General features: G+C 49.1%; 1 protein-coding gene across 9 annotated transcripts in view; it reads left to right on the top strand.

The window, feature by feature from the left end:
- Window positions 1-14,949: 14,949 nt before the first annotated feature.
- dzank1 (double zinc ribbon and ankyrin repeat domains 1) overlaps window positions 14,950-16,460 on the top strand; it is a 13,160-nt gene continuing 11,649 nt past the window's right edge. For 2 of the 9 annotated variants that reach the window (XM_020701343.3, XM_020701342.3), the window contains exons 1-4: window positions 14,950-15,482; window positions 15,554-15,698; window positions 15,788-15,881; window positions 15,969-16,029. In XM_020701343.3, the coding sequence (XP_020557002.1) occupies window positions 15,374-15,482; window positions 15,554-15,698; window positions 15,788-15,881; window positions 15,969-16,029 (409 nt within the window). In that variant the 5' untranslated portion in view covers window positions 14,950-15,373. The remainder of the gene's footprint in view (window positions 15,483-15,553; window positions 15,699-15,787; window positions 15,882-15,968; window positions 16,030-16,460) is intronic. The other 7 variants (XM_078949202.1, XM_020701344.3, XM_020701346.3 and 4 more) reach the window with 6 other exon arrangements.

Genomic DNA, 16,460 nt, shown 5'->3' with positions numbered 1-16,460 from the left:
CTTTTCCTGCCATTAATTACTAATTTGTTAACAGCATTTTTCTCTTGTCGCCTTTTTTCCAGATGTCCGTTCACGTTGCCAGAGATGAAGAAACAACCAAAGCGAAAGACGACAACAGAACGAAGGAATAAACTCTCATTTAAAAAAAGGTTTAGTAAAAAGAAAAACATCAAAAAGACGTTTTGAGGGAAGTAATAAAGGGAACCTTTGAAGGTATTTTCATTCTGAATTTTGATGAGAATTCAATAAACCGTTTCTAAGGGGAGCAAATATTTACAACAATATTCTGGATTATTATTCTGGTTTGAGGAGAAAAAACAAGTTTAACCTTTTAATCCATATTTTCACATTTTAATTCATGCATTTAGTATAGTTAAATGTACAAACTAAATATTTAGTGAAGTAAATGCATGGTTTAAAGTTAAATATTGTTTTTACAATTATATATATTTAATTTACAGACAAAACGTTTACTTTACAAATGAACATCTGAACTAAACATTTAAGGTTTATCACTAAATATTTATATTTTCTAAAACACATTTAAATCCAAATTAAACATTTAGCAAATGAACTTGCCTATAATATGAAGTGGACTATCAAAATAAAAGCTGTGATTTCCTCTGGATGAAAGACATCCAACCTGCTGGATGAAAGACGTCCAACATGCTGGATGAAAGACGTCCAACCTGCTGGATGAGAGACGTCCAACATGCTGGATGAAAGACATCCAACCTGCTGGATAAAAGACGTCCAACCTGCTGGATGAGAGACGTCCAACCTGCTGGATGAGAGACGTCCAACCTGCTGGATGAAAGACGTCCAACCTGCTGGATAAAAGACGTCCAACATGCTGGATGAAAGACATCCAACATGCTGGATGAAAGACATCCAACCTGCTGGATGAAAGACATCCAACCTGCTGGATGAAAGACGTCCAACCTGCTGGATAAAAGACGTCCAACCTGCTGGATGAGAGACGTCCAACCTGCTGGATGAGAGACGTCCAACCTGCTGGATGAGAGACGTCCAACCTGCTGGATGAGAGACGTCCAACCTGCTGGATGAGAGACGTCCAACCTGCTGGATGAAAGACGTCCAACCTGCTGGATAAAAGACGTCCAACATGCTGGATGAAAGACATCCAACATGCTGGATGAAAGACGTCCAACATGCTGGATGAAAGACGTCCAACCTGCTAGATGAGAGACGTCCAACCTGCTGGATGAGAGACGTCCAACCTGCTGGATGAAAGACGTCCAACCTGCTGGATAAAAGACGTCCAACCTGCTGGATGAAAGACATCCAACATGCTGCATGAAAGACGTCCAACATGCTGGATGAAAGACGTCCAACCTGCTGGATAAAAGACGTCCAACATGCTGGATGAAAGACATCCAACATGCTGGATGAAAGACGTCCAACCTGCTGGATGAAAGACATCCAACATGCTGGATGAAAGACGTCCAACATGCTGGATGAAAGACGTCCAACCTGCTAGATGAGAGACGTCCAACCTGCTGGATGAGAGACGTCCAACCTGCTGGATGAAAGACGTCCAACTTGCTGGATAAAAGACGTCCAACCTGCTGGATGAGAGACGTCCAACCTGCTGGATGAGAGACGTCCAACCTGCTGGATGAGAGACGTCCAACCTGCTGGATGAGAGACGTCCAACCTGCTGGATGAGAGACGTCCAACCTGCTGGATGAAAGACGTCCAACCTGCTGGATAAAAGACGTCCAACATGCTGGATGAAAGACATCCAACATGCTGGATGAAAGACGTCCAACCTGCTGGATGAAAGACATCCAACATGCTGGATGAAAGACGTCCAACATGCTGGATGAAAGACGTCCAACCTGCTAGATGAGAGACGTCCAACCTGCTGGATGAGAGACGTCCAACCTGCTGGATGAAAGACGTCCAACCTGCTGGATAAAAGACGTCCAACCTGCTGGATGAAAGACATCCAACATGCTGCATGAAAGACGTCCAACCTGCTGGATGAAAGACGTCCAACCTGCTGGATGAAAGACATCCAACCTGCTGGATGAAAAACGTCCAACCTGCTAGATGAAAGACATCCAACCTGCTGGATGAAAGACGTCCAACCTGCTGGATGAAAGACATCCAACCTGCTGCATGAAAGACGTCCAACCTGCTGGATGAGAGACGTCCAACCTGCTGGATAAAAGACGTCCAACCTGCTGGATGAGAGACGTCCAACCTGCTGGATGAGAGACGTCCAACCTGCTGGATGAGAGACGTCCAACCTGCTGGATGAGAGACGTCCAACCTGCTGGATGAGAGACGTCCAACCTGCTGGATGAAAGACGTCCAACCTGCTGGATAAAAGACGTCCAACATGCTGGATGAAAGACATCCAACATGCTGGATGAAAGACGTCCAACCTGCTGGATGAAAGACATCCAACATGCTGGATGAAAGACGTCCAACATGCTGGATGAAAGACGTCCAACCTGCTAGATGAGAGACGTCCAACCTGCTGGATGAGAGACGTCCAACCTGCTGGATGAAAGACGTCCAACCTGCTGGATGAAAGACGTCCAACCTGCTGGATAAAAGACGTCCAACCTGCTGGATGAAAGACATCCAACATGCTGCATGAAAGACGTCCAACATGCTGGATGAAAGACGTCCAACCTGCTGGATGAAAGACGTCAAACATGCTGGATGAAAGACGTCCAACCTGCTGGATGAAAGACATCCAACCTGCTGGATGAAAAACGTCCAACCTGCTAGATGAAAGACATCCAACCTGCTGGATGAAAGACGTCCAACCTGCTGGATGAAAGACATCCAACCTGCTGCATGAAAGACGTCCAACCTGCTGGATGAGAGACGTCCAACCTGCTGGATGAAAGACATCCAACCTGCTGCATGAAAGACGTCCAACCTGCTGGATGAGAGACGTCCAACCTGCTGGATGAAGGACGTCCAACATGCTGGATGAAAGACATCCAACCTGCTGCATTAAAGACGACCAACCTGCTGGATGAAAGACGTCCAACCTGCTGGATGAAAGACATCCAACCTGCTGGATGAAAGACGTCCAACCTGCTGGATGAAAGACGTCCAACCTGCTGGATGAAAGACGTCCAACCTGCTGGATGAAAGACGTCCAACCTGCTGCATTAAAGACGACCAACCTGCTGGATGAAAGACGTCCAACCTGCTGGATGAAAGACATCCAACCTGCTGGATGAAAGACGTCCAACCTGCTGGATGAAAGACGTCCAACCTGCTGCTGGATGAAAGACATCCAACCTGCTGGATGAAAGACGTCCAACATGCTGGATGAAAGACGTCCAACCTGCTGGATGAAAGACATCCAACCTGCTGGATGAAAGACGTCCATCCTGCTGGATGAAAAACGTCCAACCTGCTGGATGAAAGACATCCAACCTGCTGGATGAAAGACATCCAACCTGCTGGATGAAAGACGTCCAACCTGCTGGATCAAAGACGTCCAACCTGCTGGATGAAAGACGTCCAACCTGCTGGATGAAAGACATCCAACCTGCTGGATGAAAGACATCCAACCTGCTGGATGAAAGACGTCCAACCTGCTGGATGAAAGACGTCCAACCTGCTGGATGAAAGACGTCCAACCTGCTGGATGAAAGACATCCAACCTGCTGGATGAAAGACGTCCAACATGCTGGATGAGAGACGTCCAATCTGCTGGATGAAAGACGTCCAACATGCTGGATGAAAGACATCCAACCTGCTGGATGAAAGACGTCCAACCTGCTGGATAAAAGACGTCTAACCTGCTGGACGAGAGACGTCCAACCTGCTGGATGAGAGACGTCCAACCTGCTGGATGAGAGACGTCCAACCTGCTGGATGAGAGACGTCCAACCTGCTGGATGAGAGACGTCCAACCTGCTGGATAAAAGACGTCCAACCTGCTGGATAAAAGACGTCCAACATGCTGGATGAAAGACGTCCAACCTGCTGGATGAAAGACATCCAACATGCTGGATGAAAGACGTCCAACATGCTGGATGAAAGACGTCCAACCTGCTAGATGAGAGACGTCCAACCTGCTGGATGAGAGACGTCCAACCTGCTGGATGAAAGACGTCCAACCTGCTGGATAAAAGACGTCCAACCTGCTGGATGAGAGACGTCCAACCTGCTGGATGAAAGACATCCAACCTGCTGCATGAAAGACGTCCAACATGCTGGATGAAAGACGTCCAACCTGCTGGATGAAAGACGTCAAACATGCTGGATGAAAGACGTCCAACCTGCTGGATGAAAGACATCCAACCTGCTGGATGAAAAACGTCCAACCTGCTAGATGAAAGACATCCAACCTGCTGGATGAAAGACGTCCAACCTGCTGGATGAAAGACATCCAACCTGCTGCATGAAAGACGTCCAACCTGCTGGATGAGAGACGTCCAACCTGCTGGATGAAAGACATCCAACCTGCTGCATGAAAGACGTCCAACCTGCTGGATGAGAGACGTCCAACCTGCTGGATGAAGGACGTCCAACATGCTGGATGAAAGACATCCAACCTGCTGCATTAAAGACGACCAACCTGCTGGATGAAAGACGTCCAACCTGCTGGATGAAAGACATCCAACCTGCTGGATGAAAGACGTCCAACCTGCTGGATGAAAGACGTCCAACCTGCTGCTGGATGAAAGACATCCAACCTGCTGGATGTAAGACGTCCAACATGCTGGATGAAAGACGTCCAACCTGCTGGATGAAAGACATCCAACCTGCTGGATGAAAGACGTCCATCCTGCTGGATGAAAAACGTCCAACCTGCTGGATGAAAGACATCCAACCTGCTGGATGAAAGACATCCAACCTGCTGGATGAAAGACGTCCAACCTGCTGGATCAAAGACGTCCAACCTGCTGGATGAAAGACGTCAAACCTGCTGGATGAAAGACATCCAACCTGCTGGATGAAAGACATCCAACCTGCTGGATGAAAGACGTCCAACCTGCTGGATGAAAGACGTCCAACCTGCTGGATGAAAGACGTCCAACCTGCTGGATGAAAGACATCCAACCTGCTGGATGAAAGACGTCCAACATGCTGGATGAGAGACGTCCAATCTGCTGGATGAAAGACGTCCAACCTGCTGGATGAAAGACATCCAACCTGCTGGATGAAAGACGTCCAACCTGCTGGATGAAAGACGTCCAACATGCTGGATGAAAGACATCCAACCTGCTGGATGAAAGACGTCCAACCTGCTGGATGAAAAACGTCCAACCTGCTGGATGAAAGACATCCAACCTGCTGGATGAAAGACATCCAACCTGCTGGATGAAAGACGTCCAACCTGCTGGATGAAAGACATCCAACCTGCTGCATGAAAGACGTCCAACCTGCTGGATGAAAGACGTCCAACCTGCTGGATGAAAGACGTCCAACCTGCTGGATGAAAGACGTCCAACCTGCTGGATGAAAGACGTCCAACCTGCTGGATGAAAGACGTCCAACCTGCTGGATGAAAGACGTCCAACCTGCTGGATGAAAGACATCCAACCTGCTGGATGAAAGACGTCCAACCTGCTGGATGAAAGACGTCCAACCTGCTGGATGAAAGACATCCAACCTGCTGGATGAAAGACATCCAACCTGCTGGATGAAAGACGTCCAATCTGCTGGATGAAAGACATCCAACCTGCTGGATGAAAGACGTCCAACCTGCTGGATGAAAGACATCCAACCTGCTGGATGAAAGACATCCAACATGCTGGATGAGATACGTCCAACCTGCTGGATGAAAGACGTCCAACCTGCTGGATGAAAGACATCCAACCTGCTGGATGAAAGACGTCCAACCTGCTGGATGAAAAACGTCCAACCTGCTGGATGAAAAACGTCCAACCTGCTGGATGAAAGACATCCAACCTGCTGGATGAAAGACGTCCAACCTGCTGGATGAAAGACGTCCAACATGCTGGATGAAAGACATCCAACCTGCTGGATGAAAGACGTCCAACCTGCTGGATGAAAAACGTCCAACCTGCTGGATGAAAGACGTCCAACCTGCTGGATGAAAGACATCCAACCTGCTGGATGAAAGACATCCAACCTGCTGGATGAAAGACGTCCAACCTGCTGGATGAAAGACATCCAACCTGCTGGATGAAAGACATCCAACCTGCTGGATGAAAGACATCCAACCTGCTGGATGAAAGACGTCCAACCTGCTGGATCAAAGACATCCAACCTGCTGGATGAAAGACGTCCAACCTGCTGGATGAAAGACATCCAACCTGCTGGATGAAAGACATCCAACCTGCTGGATGAAAGACGTCCAACCTGCTGGATAAAAGACGTCCAACCTGCTGGATGAAAGACATCCAACCTGCTGGATGAAAGACGTCCAACCTGCTGGATGAAAGACGTCCAACCTGCTGGATGAAAGACATCCAACCTGCTGGATGAAAGACGTCCAACATGCTGGATGAGAGACGTCCAATCTGCTGGATGAAAGACGTCCAACCTGCTGGATGAAAGACGTCCAACCTGCTGGATGAAAGACGTCCAACCTGCTGGATGAAAGACGTCCAACATGCTGGATGAAAGACGTCCAACCTGCTGGATGAAAGACGTCCAACCTGCTGGATGAAAGACATCCAACCTGCTGGATGAAAGACGTCCAACATGCTGGATGAGAGACGTCCAATCTGCTGGATGAAAGACGTCCAACCTGCTGGATGAAAGACGTCCAACCTACTGGATGAAAGACGTCCAACCTGCTGGATGAAAGACATCCAACCTGCTGGATGAAAGATGTCCAACATGCTGGATGAAAGACGTCCAACCTGCTGGATGAAAGACGTCCAACCTGCTGGATGAAAGACATCCAACCTGCTGGATGAAAGACATCCAACCTGCTGGATGAAAGACGTCCAACCTGCTAGATGAAAGACGTCCAACCTGCTGGATGAAAGACATCCAACCTGCTGGATGAAAGACGTCCAACCTGCTGGATGAAAAACGTCCAACCTGCTGGATGAAAGACGTCCAACCTGCTGGATGAAAGACATCCAACCTGCTGGATGAAAGACATCCAACCTGCTGGATGAAAGACGTCCAACCTGCTGGATGAAAGACATCCAACCTGCTGGATGAAAGACATCCAACCTGCTGGATGAAAGACATCCAACCTGCTGGATGAAAGACGTCCAACCTGCTGGATCAAAGACATCCAACCTGCTGGATGAAAGACGTCCAACCTGCTGGATGAAAGACATCCAACCTGCTGGATGAAAGACATCCAACCTGCTGGATGAAAGACGTCCAACCTGCTGGATAAAAGACGTCCAACCTGCTGGATGAAAGACATCCAACCTGCTGGATGAAAGACGTCCAACCTGCTGGATGAAAGACGTCCAACCTGCTGGATGAAAGACATCCAACCTGCTGGATGAAAGACGTCCAACATGCTGGATGAGAGACGTCCAATCTGCTGGATGAAAGACGTCCAACCTGCTGGATGAAAGACGTCCAACCTGCTGGATGAAAGACGTCCAACCTGCTGGATGAAAGACGTCCAACATGCTGGATGAAAGACGTCCAACCTGCTGGATGAAAGACATCCAACCTGCTGGATGAAAGACGTCACACCTGCTGGATAAAAGACGTCCAACCTGCTGGATGAAAGACATCCAACCTGCTGGATGAAAGACGTCCAACCTGCTGGATGAAAGACGTCCAACCTGCTGGATGAAAGACATCCAACCTGCTGGATGAAAGACGTCCAACATGCTGGATGAGAGACGTCCAATCTGCTGGATGAAAGACGTCCAACCTGCTGGATGAAAGACGTCCAACCTGCTGGATGAAAGACATCCAACCTGCTGGATGAAAGACGTCCAACCTGCTGGATGAAAAACGTCCAACCTGCTGGATGAAAGACGTCCAACCTGCTGGATGAAAGACATCCAACCTGCTGGATAGAAGGCATCCAACCTGCTGGATGAAAGACGTCCAACCTGCTGGATCAAAGACATCCAACCTGCTGGATGAAAGACGTCCAACCTGCTGGATGAAAGACATCCAACCTGCTGGATGAAAGACATCCAACCTGCTGGATGAAAGACGTCCAACCTGCTGGATGAAAGACGTCCAACCTGCTGGATGAAAGACGTCCAACCTGCTGGATGAAAGACATCCAACATGCTGGATGAAAGACGTCCAACCTGCTGGATGAAAGACGTCCAACCTGCTGGATGAAAGACATCCAACCTGCTGGATGAAAGACGTCCAACCTGCTGGATGAAAGACGTCCAACCTGCTGGATGAAAGACATCCAACCTGCTGGATGAAAGACGTCCAACATGCTGGATGAGAGACGTCCAATCTGCTGGATGAAAGACGTCCAACCTGCTGGATGAAAGACGTCCAACCTACTGGATGAAAGACGTCCAACCTGCTGGATGAAAGACATCCAACCTGCTGGATGAAAGATGTCCAACCTGCTGGATGAAAGACGTCCAACCTGCTGGATGAAAGACGTCCAACCTGCTGGATGAAAGACATCCAACCTGCTGGATGAAAGACATCCAACCTGCTGGATGAAAGACGTCCAACCTGCTAGATGAAAGACGTCCAACCTGCTGGATGAAAGACGTCCAACCTGCTGGATGAAAGACGTCCATTCTGCTGGATGAAAGACGTCCAACCTGCTGGATGAAAGACATCCAACCTGCTGGATGAAAGACGTCCAACATGCTGGATGAGAGACGTCCAATCTGCTGGATGAAAGACGTCCAACCTGCTGGATGAAAGACGTCCAACCTGCTGGATGAAAGACGTCCAACCTGCTGGATGAAAGACGTCCAACCTGCTGGATGAAAGACATCCAACCTGCTGGATGAAAGACGTCCAACCTGCTGGATGAAAGACATCCAACCTGCTGGATGAAAGACATCCAACATGCTGGATGAAAGACGTCCAACCTGCTGGATGAAAGACGTCCAACATGCTGGATGAAAGACATCCAACCTGCTGGATGAAAGACGTCCAACCTGCTGGATGAAAGACGTCCAACCTGCTGGATGAAAGACGTCCAACCTGCTGGATGAAAGACATCCAACCTGCTGGATGAAAGACATCCAACCTGCTGGATGAAAGACGTCCATTCTGCTGGATGAAAGACGTCCAACCTGCTGGATGAAAGACATCCAACCTGCTGGATGAAAGACGTCCAACATGCTGGATGAGAGACGTCCAATCTGCTGGATGAAAGACGTCCAACCTGCTGGATGAAAGACGTCCAACCTGCTGGATGAAAGACGTCCAACCTGCTGGATGAAAGACATCCAACCTGCTGGATGAAAGACGTCCAACCTGCTGGATGAAAGACATCCAACCTGCTGGATGAAAGACATCCAACATGCTGGATGAAAGACGTCCAACCTGCTGGATGAAAGACGTCCAACATGCTGGATGAAAGACGTCCAACCTGCTGGATGAAAGACGTCCAACCTGCTGGATGAAAGACGTCCAACCTGCTGGATGAAAGACATCCAACCTGCTGGATGAAAGACATCCAACCTGCTGGATGAAAGACGTCCAACCTGCTGGATGAAAGACGTCCAACCTGCTGGATGAAAGACGTCCAACCTGCTGGATGAAAGACGTCCAACCTGCTGGATGAAAGACGTCCAACCTGCTGGATGAAAGACATCCAACCTGCTGGATGAAAGACATCCAACCTGCTGGATGAAAGACATCCAACCTGCTGGATGAAAGACGTCCAACCTGCTGGATGAAAGACGTCCAACCTGCTGGATGAAAGACATCCAACCTGCTGGATGAAAGACATCCAACCTGCTGGATGAAAGACGTCCAATCTGCTGGATGAAAGACGTCCAATCTGCTGGATGAAAGACGTCCAACCTGCTGGATGAAAGACATCCAACCTGCTGGATGAAAGACGTCCAACCTGCTGGATGAAAGACATCCAACCTGCTGGATGAAAGACATCCAACCTGCTGGATTAAAGACGTCCAACCTGCTGGATGAAAGACGTCTAACCTGCTGGATGAAAGACGTCCAACATGCTGGATGAAAGACGTCCAACCTGCTGGATGAAAGACGTCCAACATGCTGGATGAAAGACGTCCAACCTGCTGGATGAAAGACGTCCAACCTGCTGGATGAAAGACGTCCAACCTGCTGGATGAAAGACGTCCAACCTGCTGGATGAAAGACGTCCAACCTGCTGGATGAAAGACGTCCAACCTGCTGGATGAAAGACATCCAACCTGCTGGATGAAAGACGTCCAACCTGCTGGATGAAAGACGTCCAACCTGCTGGATTAAAGACATCCAACCTGCTGGATGAAAGACATCCAACCTGCTGGATGAAAGACGTCCAACCTGCTGGATGAAAGACGTCCAATCTGCTGGATGAAAGACATCCAACCTGCTGGATGAAAGACATCCAACCTGCTGAATGAAAGACGTCCAACCTGCTGGATGAAAGACGTCCAACCTGCTGGATGAAAGACATCCAACCTGCTGGATGAAAGACATCCAACCTGCTGGATGAAAGACGTCCAACCTGCTGGATGAAAGACGTCCAACCTGCTGGATGAAAGACATCCAACCTGCTGGATGAAAGACATCCAACCTGCTGGATGAAAGACGTCCAATCTGCTGGATGAAAGACGTCCAATCTGCTGGATGAAAGACGTCCAACCTGCTGGATGAAAGACATCCAACCTGCTGGATGAAAGACGTCCAACCTGCTGGATGAAAGACATCCAACCTGCTGGATGAAAGACGTCCAATCTGCTGGATGAAAGACGTCCAACCTGCTGGATGAAAGACGTCCAACCTGCTGGATGAAAGACATCCAACCTGCTGGATGAAAGACGTCCAACCTGCTGGATCAAAGACATCCAACCTGCTGGATGAAAGACGTCCAACCTGCTGGATTAAAGACATCCAACCTGCTGGATGAAAGACATCCAACCTGCTGGATGAAAGACATCCAACCTGCTGGATGAAAGACATCCAACCTGCTGGATGAAAGACGTCCAACCTGCTGGATGAAAGACGTCCAACCTGCTGGATGAAAGACATCCAACCTGCTGGATGAAAGACATCCAACCTGCTGGATGAAAGACGTCCAATCTGCTGGATGAAAGACGTCCAATCTGCTGGATGAAAGACGTCCAACCTGCTGGATGAAAGACATCCAACCTGCTGGATGAAAGACGTCCAACCTGCTGGATGAAAGACATCCAACCTGCTGGATGAAAGACATCCAACCTGCTGGATTAAAGACGTCCAACCTGCTGGATGAAAGACGTCTAACCTGCTGGATGAAAGACGTCCAACATGCTGGATGAAAGACGTCCAACCTGCTGGATGAAAGACGTCCAACATGCTGGATGAAAGACGTCCAACCTGCTGGATGAAAGACGTCCAACCTGCTGGATGAAAGACGTCCAACCTGCTGGATGAAAGACGTCCAACCTGCTGGATGAAAGACGTCCAACCTGCTGGATGAAAGACGTCCAACCTGCTGGATGAAAGACATCCAACCTGCTGGATGAAAGACGTCCAACCTGCTGGATGAAAGACGTCCAACCTGCTGGATTAAAGACATCCAACCTGCTGGATGAAAGACATCCAACCTGCTGGATGAAAGACGTCCAACCTGCTGGATGAAAGACGTCCAATCTGCTGGATGAAAGACATCCAACCTGCTGGATGAAAGACATCCAACCTGCTGAATGAAAGACGTCCAACCTGCTGGATGAAAGACGTCCAACCTGCTGGATGAAAGACATCCAACCTGCTGGATGAAAGACATCCAACCTGCTGGATGAAAGACGTCCAACCTGCTGGATGAAAGACGTCCAACCTGCTGGATGAAAGACATCCAACCTGCTGGATGAAAGACGTCCAATCTGCTGGATGAAAGACGTCCAATCTGCTGGATGAAAGACGTCCAACCTGCTGGATGAAAGACATCCAACCTGCTGGATGAAAGACGTCCATCCTGCTGGATGAAAGACATCCAACCTGCTGGATGAAAGACGTCCAATCTGCTGGATGAAAGACGTCCAACCTGCTGGATGAAAGACATCCAACCTGCTGGATGAAAGACGTCCAACCTGCTGGATGAAAGACATCCAACCTGCTGGATGAAAGACATCCAACCTGCTGGATGAAAGACGTCCAACCTGCTGGATGAAAGACATCCAACCTGCTGGATGAAAGACGTCCAACCTGCTGGATGAAAGACGTCCAACCTGCTGGATGAAAGACGTCCAACCTGCTGGATGAAAGACATCCAACCTGCTGGATGAAAGACGTCCAACCTGCTGGATCAAAGACATCCAACCTGCTGGATGAAAGACGTCCAACCTGCTGGATTAAAGACATCCAACCTGCTGGATGAAAGACATCCAACCTGCTGGATGAAAGACGTCCAACCTGCTGAATGAAAGACGTCCAACCTGCTGGATGAAAGACATCCAACCTGCTGGATGAAAGACGTCCAACCTGCTGGATGAAAGACGTCCAACCTGCTGGATGAAAGACGTCCAACCTGCTGGATGAAAGACGTCCAACATGCTGGATGAAAGACGTCCAACCTGCTGGATGAAAGACGTCCAACCTGCTGGATGAAAGACATCCAACCTGCTGGATGAAAGACGTCCAACCTGCTGGATGAAAGACATCCAACCTGCTGAATGAAAGACGTCCAACCTGCTGGATGAAAGACGTCCAACCTGCTGGATGAAAGACATCCAACCTGCTGGATGAAAGACGTCCAACATGCTGGATGAAGGACGTCCAACCTGCTGGATGAAAGACATCCAACCTGCTGAATGAAAGACGTCCAACCTGCTGGATGAAAGACGTCCAACCTGCTGGATGAAAGACATCCAACCTGCTGGATGAAAGACGTCCAACCTGCTGGATGAAAGACATCCAACCTGCTGAATGAAAGACATCCAACATGCTGGATGAAAGACGTCCAACCTGCTGGATGAAAGACATCCAACCTGCTGGATGAAAGACATCCAACCTGCTGGATGAAAGACGTCCAACCTGCTGGATGAAAGACATCCAACCTGCTGGATGAAAGACATCCAACCTGCTGAATGAAAGACATCCAACATGCTGAATGAAAGACGTCCAACCTGCTGGATGAAAGACGTCCAACCTGCTGGATGAAAGACGTCCAACCTGCTGGATGAAAGACATCCAACATGCTGGATGAAAGACATCCAACCTGCTGAATGAAAGACGTCCAACCTGCTGGATGAAAGACGTCCAACCTGCTGGATGAAAGACATCCAACATGCTGGATGAAAGACGTCCAACCTGCTGGATGAAAGACGTCAAACATGCTGGATGTAAGACATCCAACCTGCTGGATGAAAGACGTCCAACCTGCTGGATGAAAGACATCCAACCTGCTGGATGAAAGACGTCCAACCTAATGGATGAAAGACATCCAACCTGCTGGATGAAAGACATCCAACCTGCTGGATGAAAGACGTCCAACATGCTGGATGAAGGACGTCCAACATGCTGGATGAAAGACATCCAACCTGCTGCATGAAAGACATCCAACCTGCTGAATGAAAGACGTCCAACCTGCTGGATGAAAGACGTCCAACCTGCTGGATGAAAGACGTCCAACCTGCTGGATGAAAGACATCCAACCTGCTGGATGAAAGACATCCAACCTGCTGAATGAAAGACGTCCAACCTGCTGGATGAAAGACATCCAACCTGCTGGATGAAAGACATCCAACCTGCTGAATGAAAGACATCCAACATGCTGAATGAAAGACGTCCAACCTGCTGGATGAAAGACATCCAACCTGCTGGATGAAAAACGTCCAACCTGCTGGATGAAAGACATCCAACCTGCTGGATGAAAGACGTCCAACCTGCTGGATGAAAGACGTCCAACCTGCTGGATGAAAGACGTCCAACCTGCTGGATGAAAGACATCCAACCTGCTGGATGAAAGACGTCCAACCTGCTGGATGAAAGACGTCTAAATCACCAAAAGTGTTGCTGTTAATATTTGACTCTACAGCTTTACAGACGGCATCCCATAATTTCACCTTTAAGTTGTGAATAAAAAATGTTGTAATGCAAATCAATGCGTCAATCATAAAGTCCAGATTTTTATCACTACAGTATATTTTACTCATATTCCAATTATAACGATGTCATATTATGAAAGAGGACCAGAATAGTTAAGCATTCCTTTAAAAGGTTCTACAGTTTCAGCTTCATTTTCACAGAAAACACAAAGGTTTTGAATTAAATGCTTGTCAGTAGTTCTTCACAGGATGAATCTGATTCAGTGTCTTAAATGTCTGCAGCTTCATGTGGGACAGGATATGAATGTCCTGCTTCTATGAGGTCAGAATTCTGCAGCACATATGTTCTGTCTAATGGGGTCAGGTAATGAATAGAATTCAGGAATTCTGTGAAGGACAGTTTTCTATTCATTTGCTGAGCCGTTGTTTCTGTAGGAACTGGAATCTTATAATATTTTAATGAACTAACAGGTTAAACTTTGAACAAAAGCCCAAATTCCCTTTTCCAACCAAGATCCCAGAAACAATGACTGTCTATCTGACAGAAGATACCTGCTATTCCAGACAGGTGAGTGTGTGGGGAGGAAATGTCTTTGAGTGTCAAAAGATTCAACAGGCTGAACATGAGCAGCTGTGGTGGAAGCAGATGCTCTCATGGGTCTGTGAGGAGAGTTTGGGATGGGTTCTGTTGGGAAACAGCTGCAGAACCTGGAGGTTCAGGTTTCCCAACAGAACCCATCCCAAACTCTCCCCAAACTCTCTGCAACATTTGTTTCTGTTTCATCGAGCAGTAGATGATACAGTGTGCCGCTTTTACTCTGAAGGGTAGAAAGAGGAAGTGAGGTGTGTTTCCTAGGGGCGGGGTCTGGATGGGGGTCAGTTTTGTGAAGTCGGGTTTCATCTTTTCTCAGTGTTAATAGTTTCCGTAGGTCTCATGAGCAAACAGGTCTGAGTCTGTGTGTGAAAGGCTCAGTATCCACGAGCTCAACGTAACGTTACCGGCACCTATCCGGGGATGGGGTTGAGGTGGGGGTCATAAACCCGTTTGCGTGTCCCGGTAGATTCTCCTTATCTCCGCCGGCGTCAGGCGCGCGGATGCGGATAAAACAAGCGGCGCTGTGGGCGGAGCTAGTTTCCATGGTGACGGGCCGCTCAAACTCAGCAGCAGGAGTGAAACGACCCGCGGAACCTCGCAGAGCGTCCGGTACCGGCGGACAGAGGCCGTTCTGATCCCCGCGCCCCCGCTCGGCTTCCAGTGATCTGTTGCCATGGCAGCAGGGGCGGTGTCGGCCCCACTCATCATCCCCATCACCCTCGGCGAGACCTCCAGAGGCAAGAGCCAGATCAGCACCCGCACCCCCGTGTCCATGCACTCAGGTACACTCAGCCCAGCTGACTCGGCGTTGCCGTGGTAACCGCAGTCATCCAGCAGGTGTTGGTGTGTGCAGACACTGCAGGTGCGCTCATCTTCTTCACTCTGGATGGGTCAAAGCCGCTGGAGACCGGCAGGTCGGCGGGCAGCAGCAGGAAGTACAGCAAGCCCGTCCTACTTCCTTCTGGGCGGGTCTCCGTCAGAGCGGTAGCTGTCACCAGGTAGGCCTCACCTGGAGGAGGAGTGGATGGAAAAGCAACACATGTGACCTCCGGCTGACCTTCATCATGATTGGTCTGATGAAGTCCAGCTGTGTCCGCAGCGACGGCCGGCAGAGCTCTGTGGTCACCAAGGTCTTCGTGGTGGATCAGGCCGCGGGCAGAGACCTGCAGGACCTCCACCAGGTCGTCACCTGTTCACCTGAAAGCAGACTCCATTTCCCATGAGCCCTGGGTGTGACTTTAGGCTTACAGTACCTTCTGTTGTTTCAGAGTCTGCCTGTTGGAACCTGTTCCTCAGAGAACCCTGCAGGTTCTCCACCACGAGCCTCAGGTCTGTTCACAAAGCCTGACTCACCTGCACTCACCTGGTAAATTCCCATTAGCCAGCACGCACCTAGCGGCGCCGCACTCCAACCCCTTCATGACAGTCAAGCAAGGAGGCACTGGCCCACATTTTTAGTCTTTGGTACAACTCGACCTGGATTTGAACTCACAACCTTCCAGACACTCTATCACAAGGCCACTGAGCTTTTTTCACCTGTACAAACCTGTCCTCACCTGTACACACCTGTCCTCACCTGTACACACCTGTCCTCACCTGTCCTCACCCGTATTCTTATGTCCTTACCTGTACACACCTGACCTCAGCTGTCCTCACCTGTATTCTTATGTCCTTACCTGTACACACCTGTCCTTACCTGTCCTCACCCGTATTCTTATGTCCTTACCTGTACACACCTGTCCTCACCCGTATTCTTATGT

This window comes from Oryzias latipes, chromosome 1, assembly GCF_053564925.1.
Source record: "Oryzias latipes strain Hd-rR chromosome 1, Olatipes_Hd-rR_3.1".
NCBI classification, from domain to species: domain Eukaryota; kingdom Metazoa; phylum Chordata; class Actinopteri; order Beloniformes; family Adrianichthyidae; genus Oryzias; species Oryzias latipes.
The sequence above is the reverse complement of the archived record's forward strand: the minus strand, read 5'-3'. Positions and strand labels throughout refer to the sequence as shown.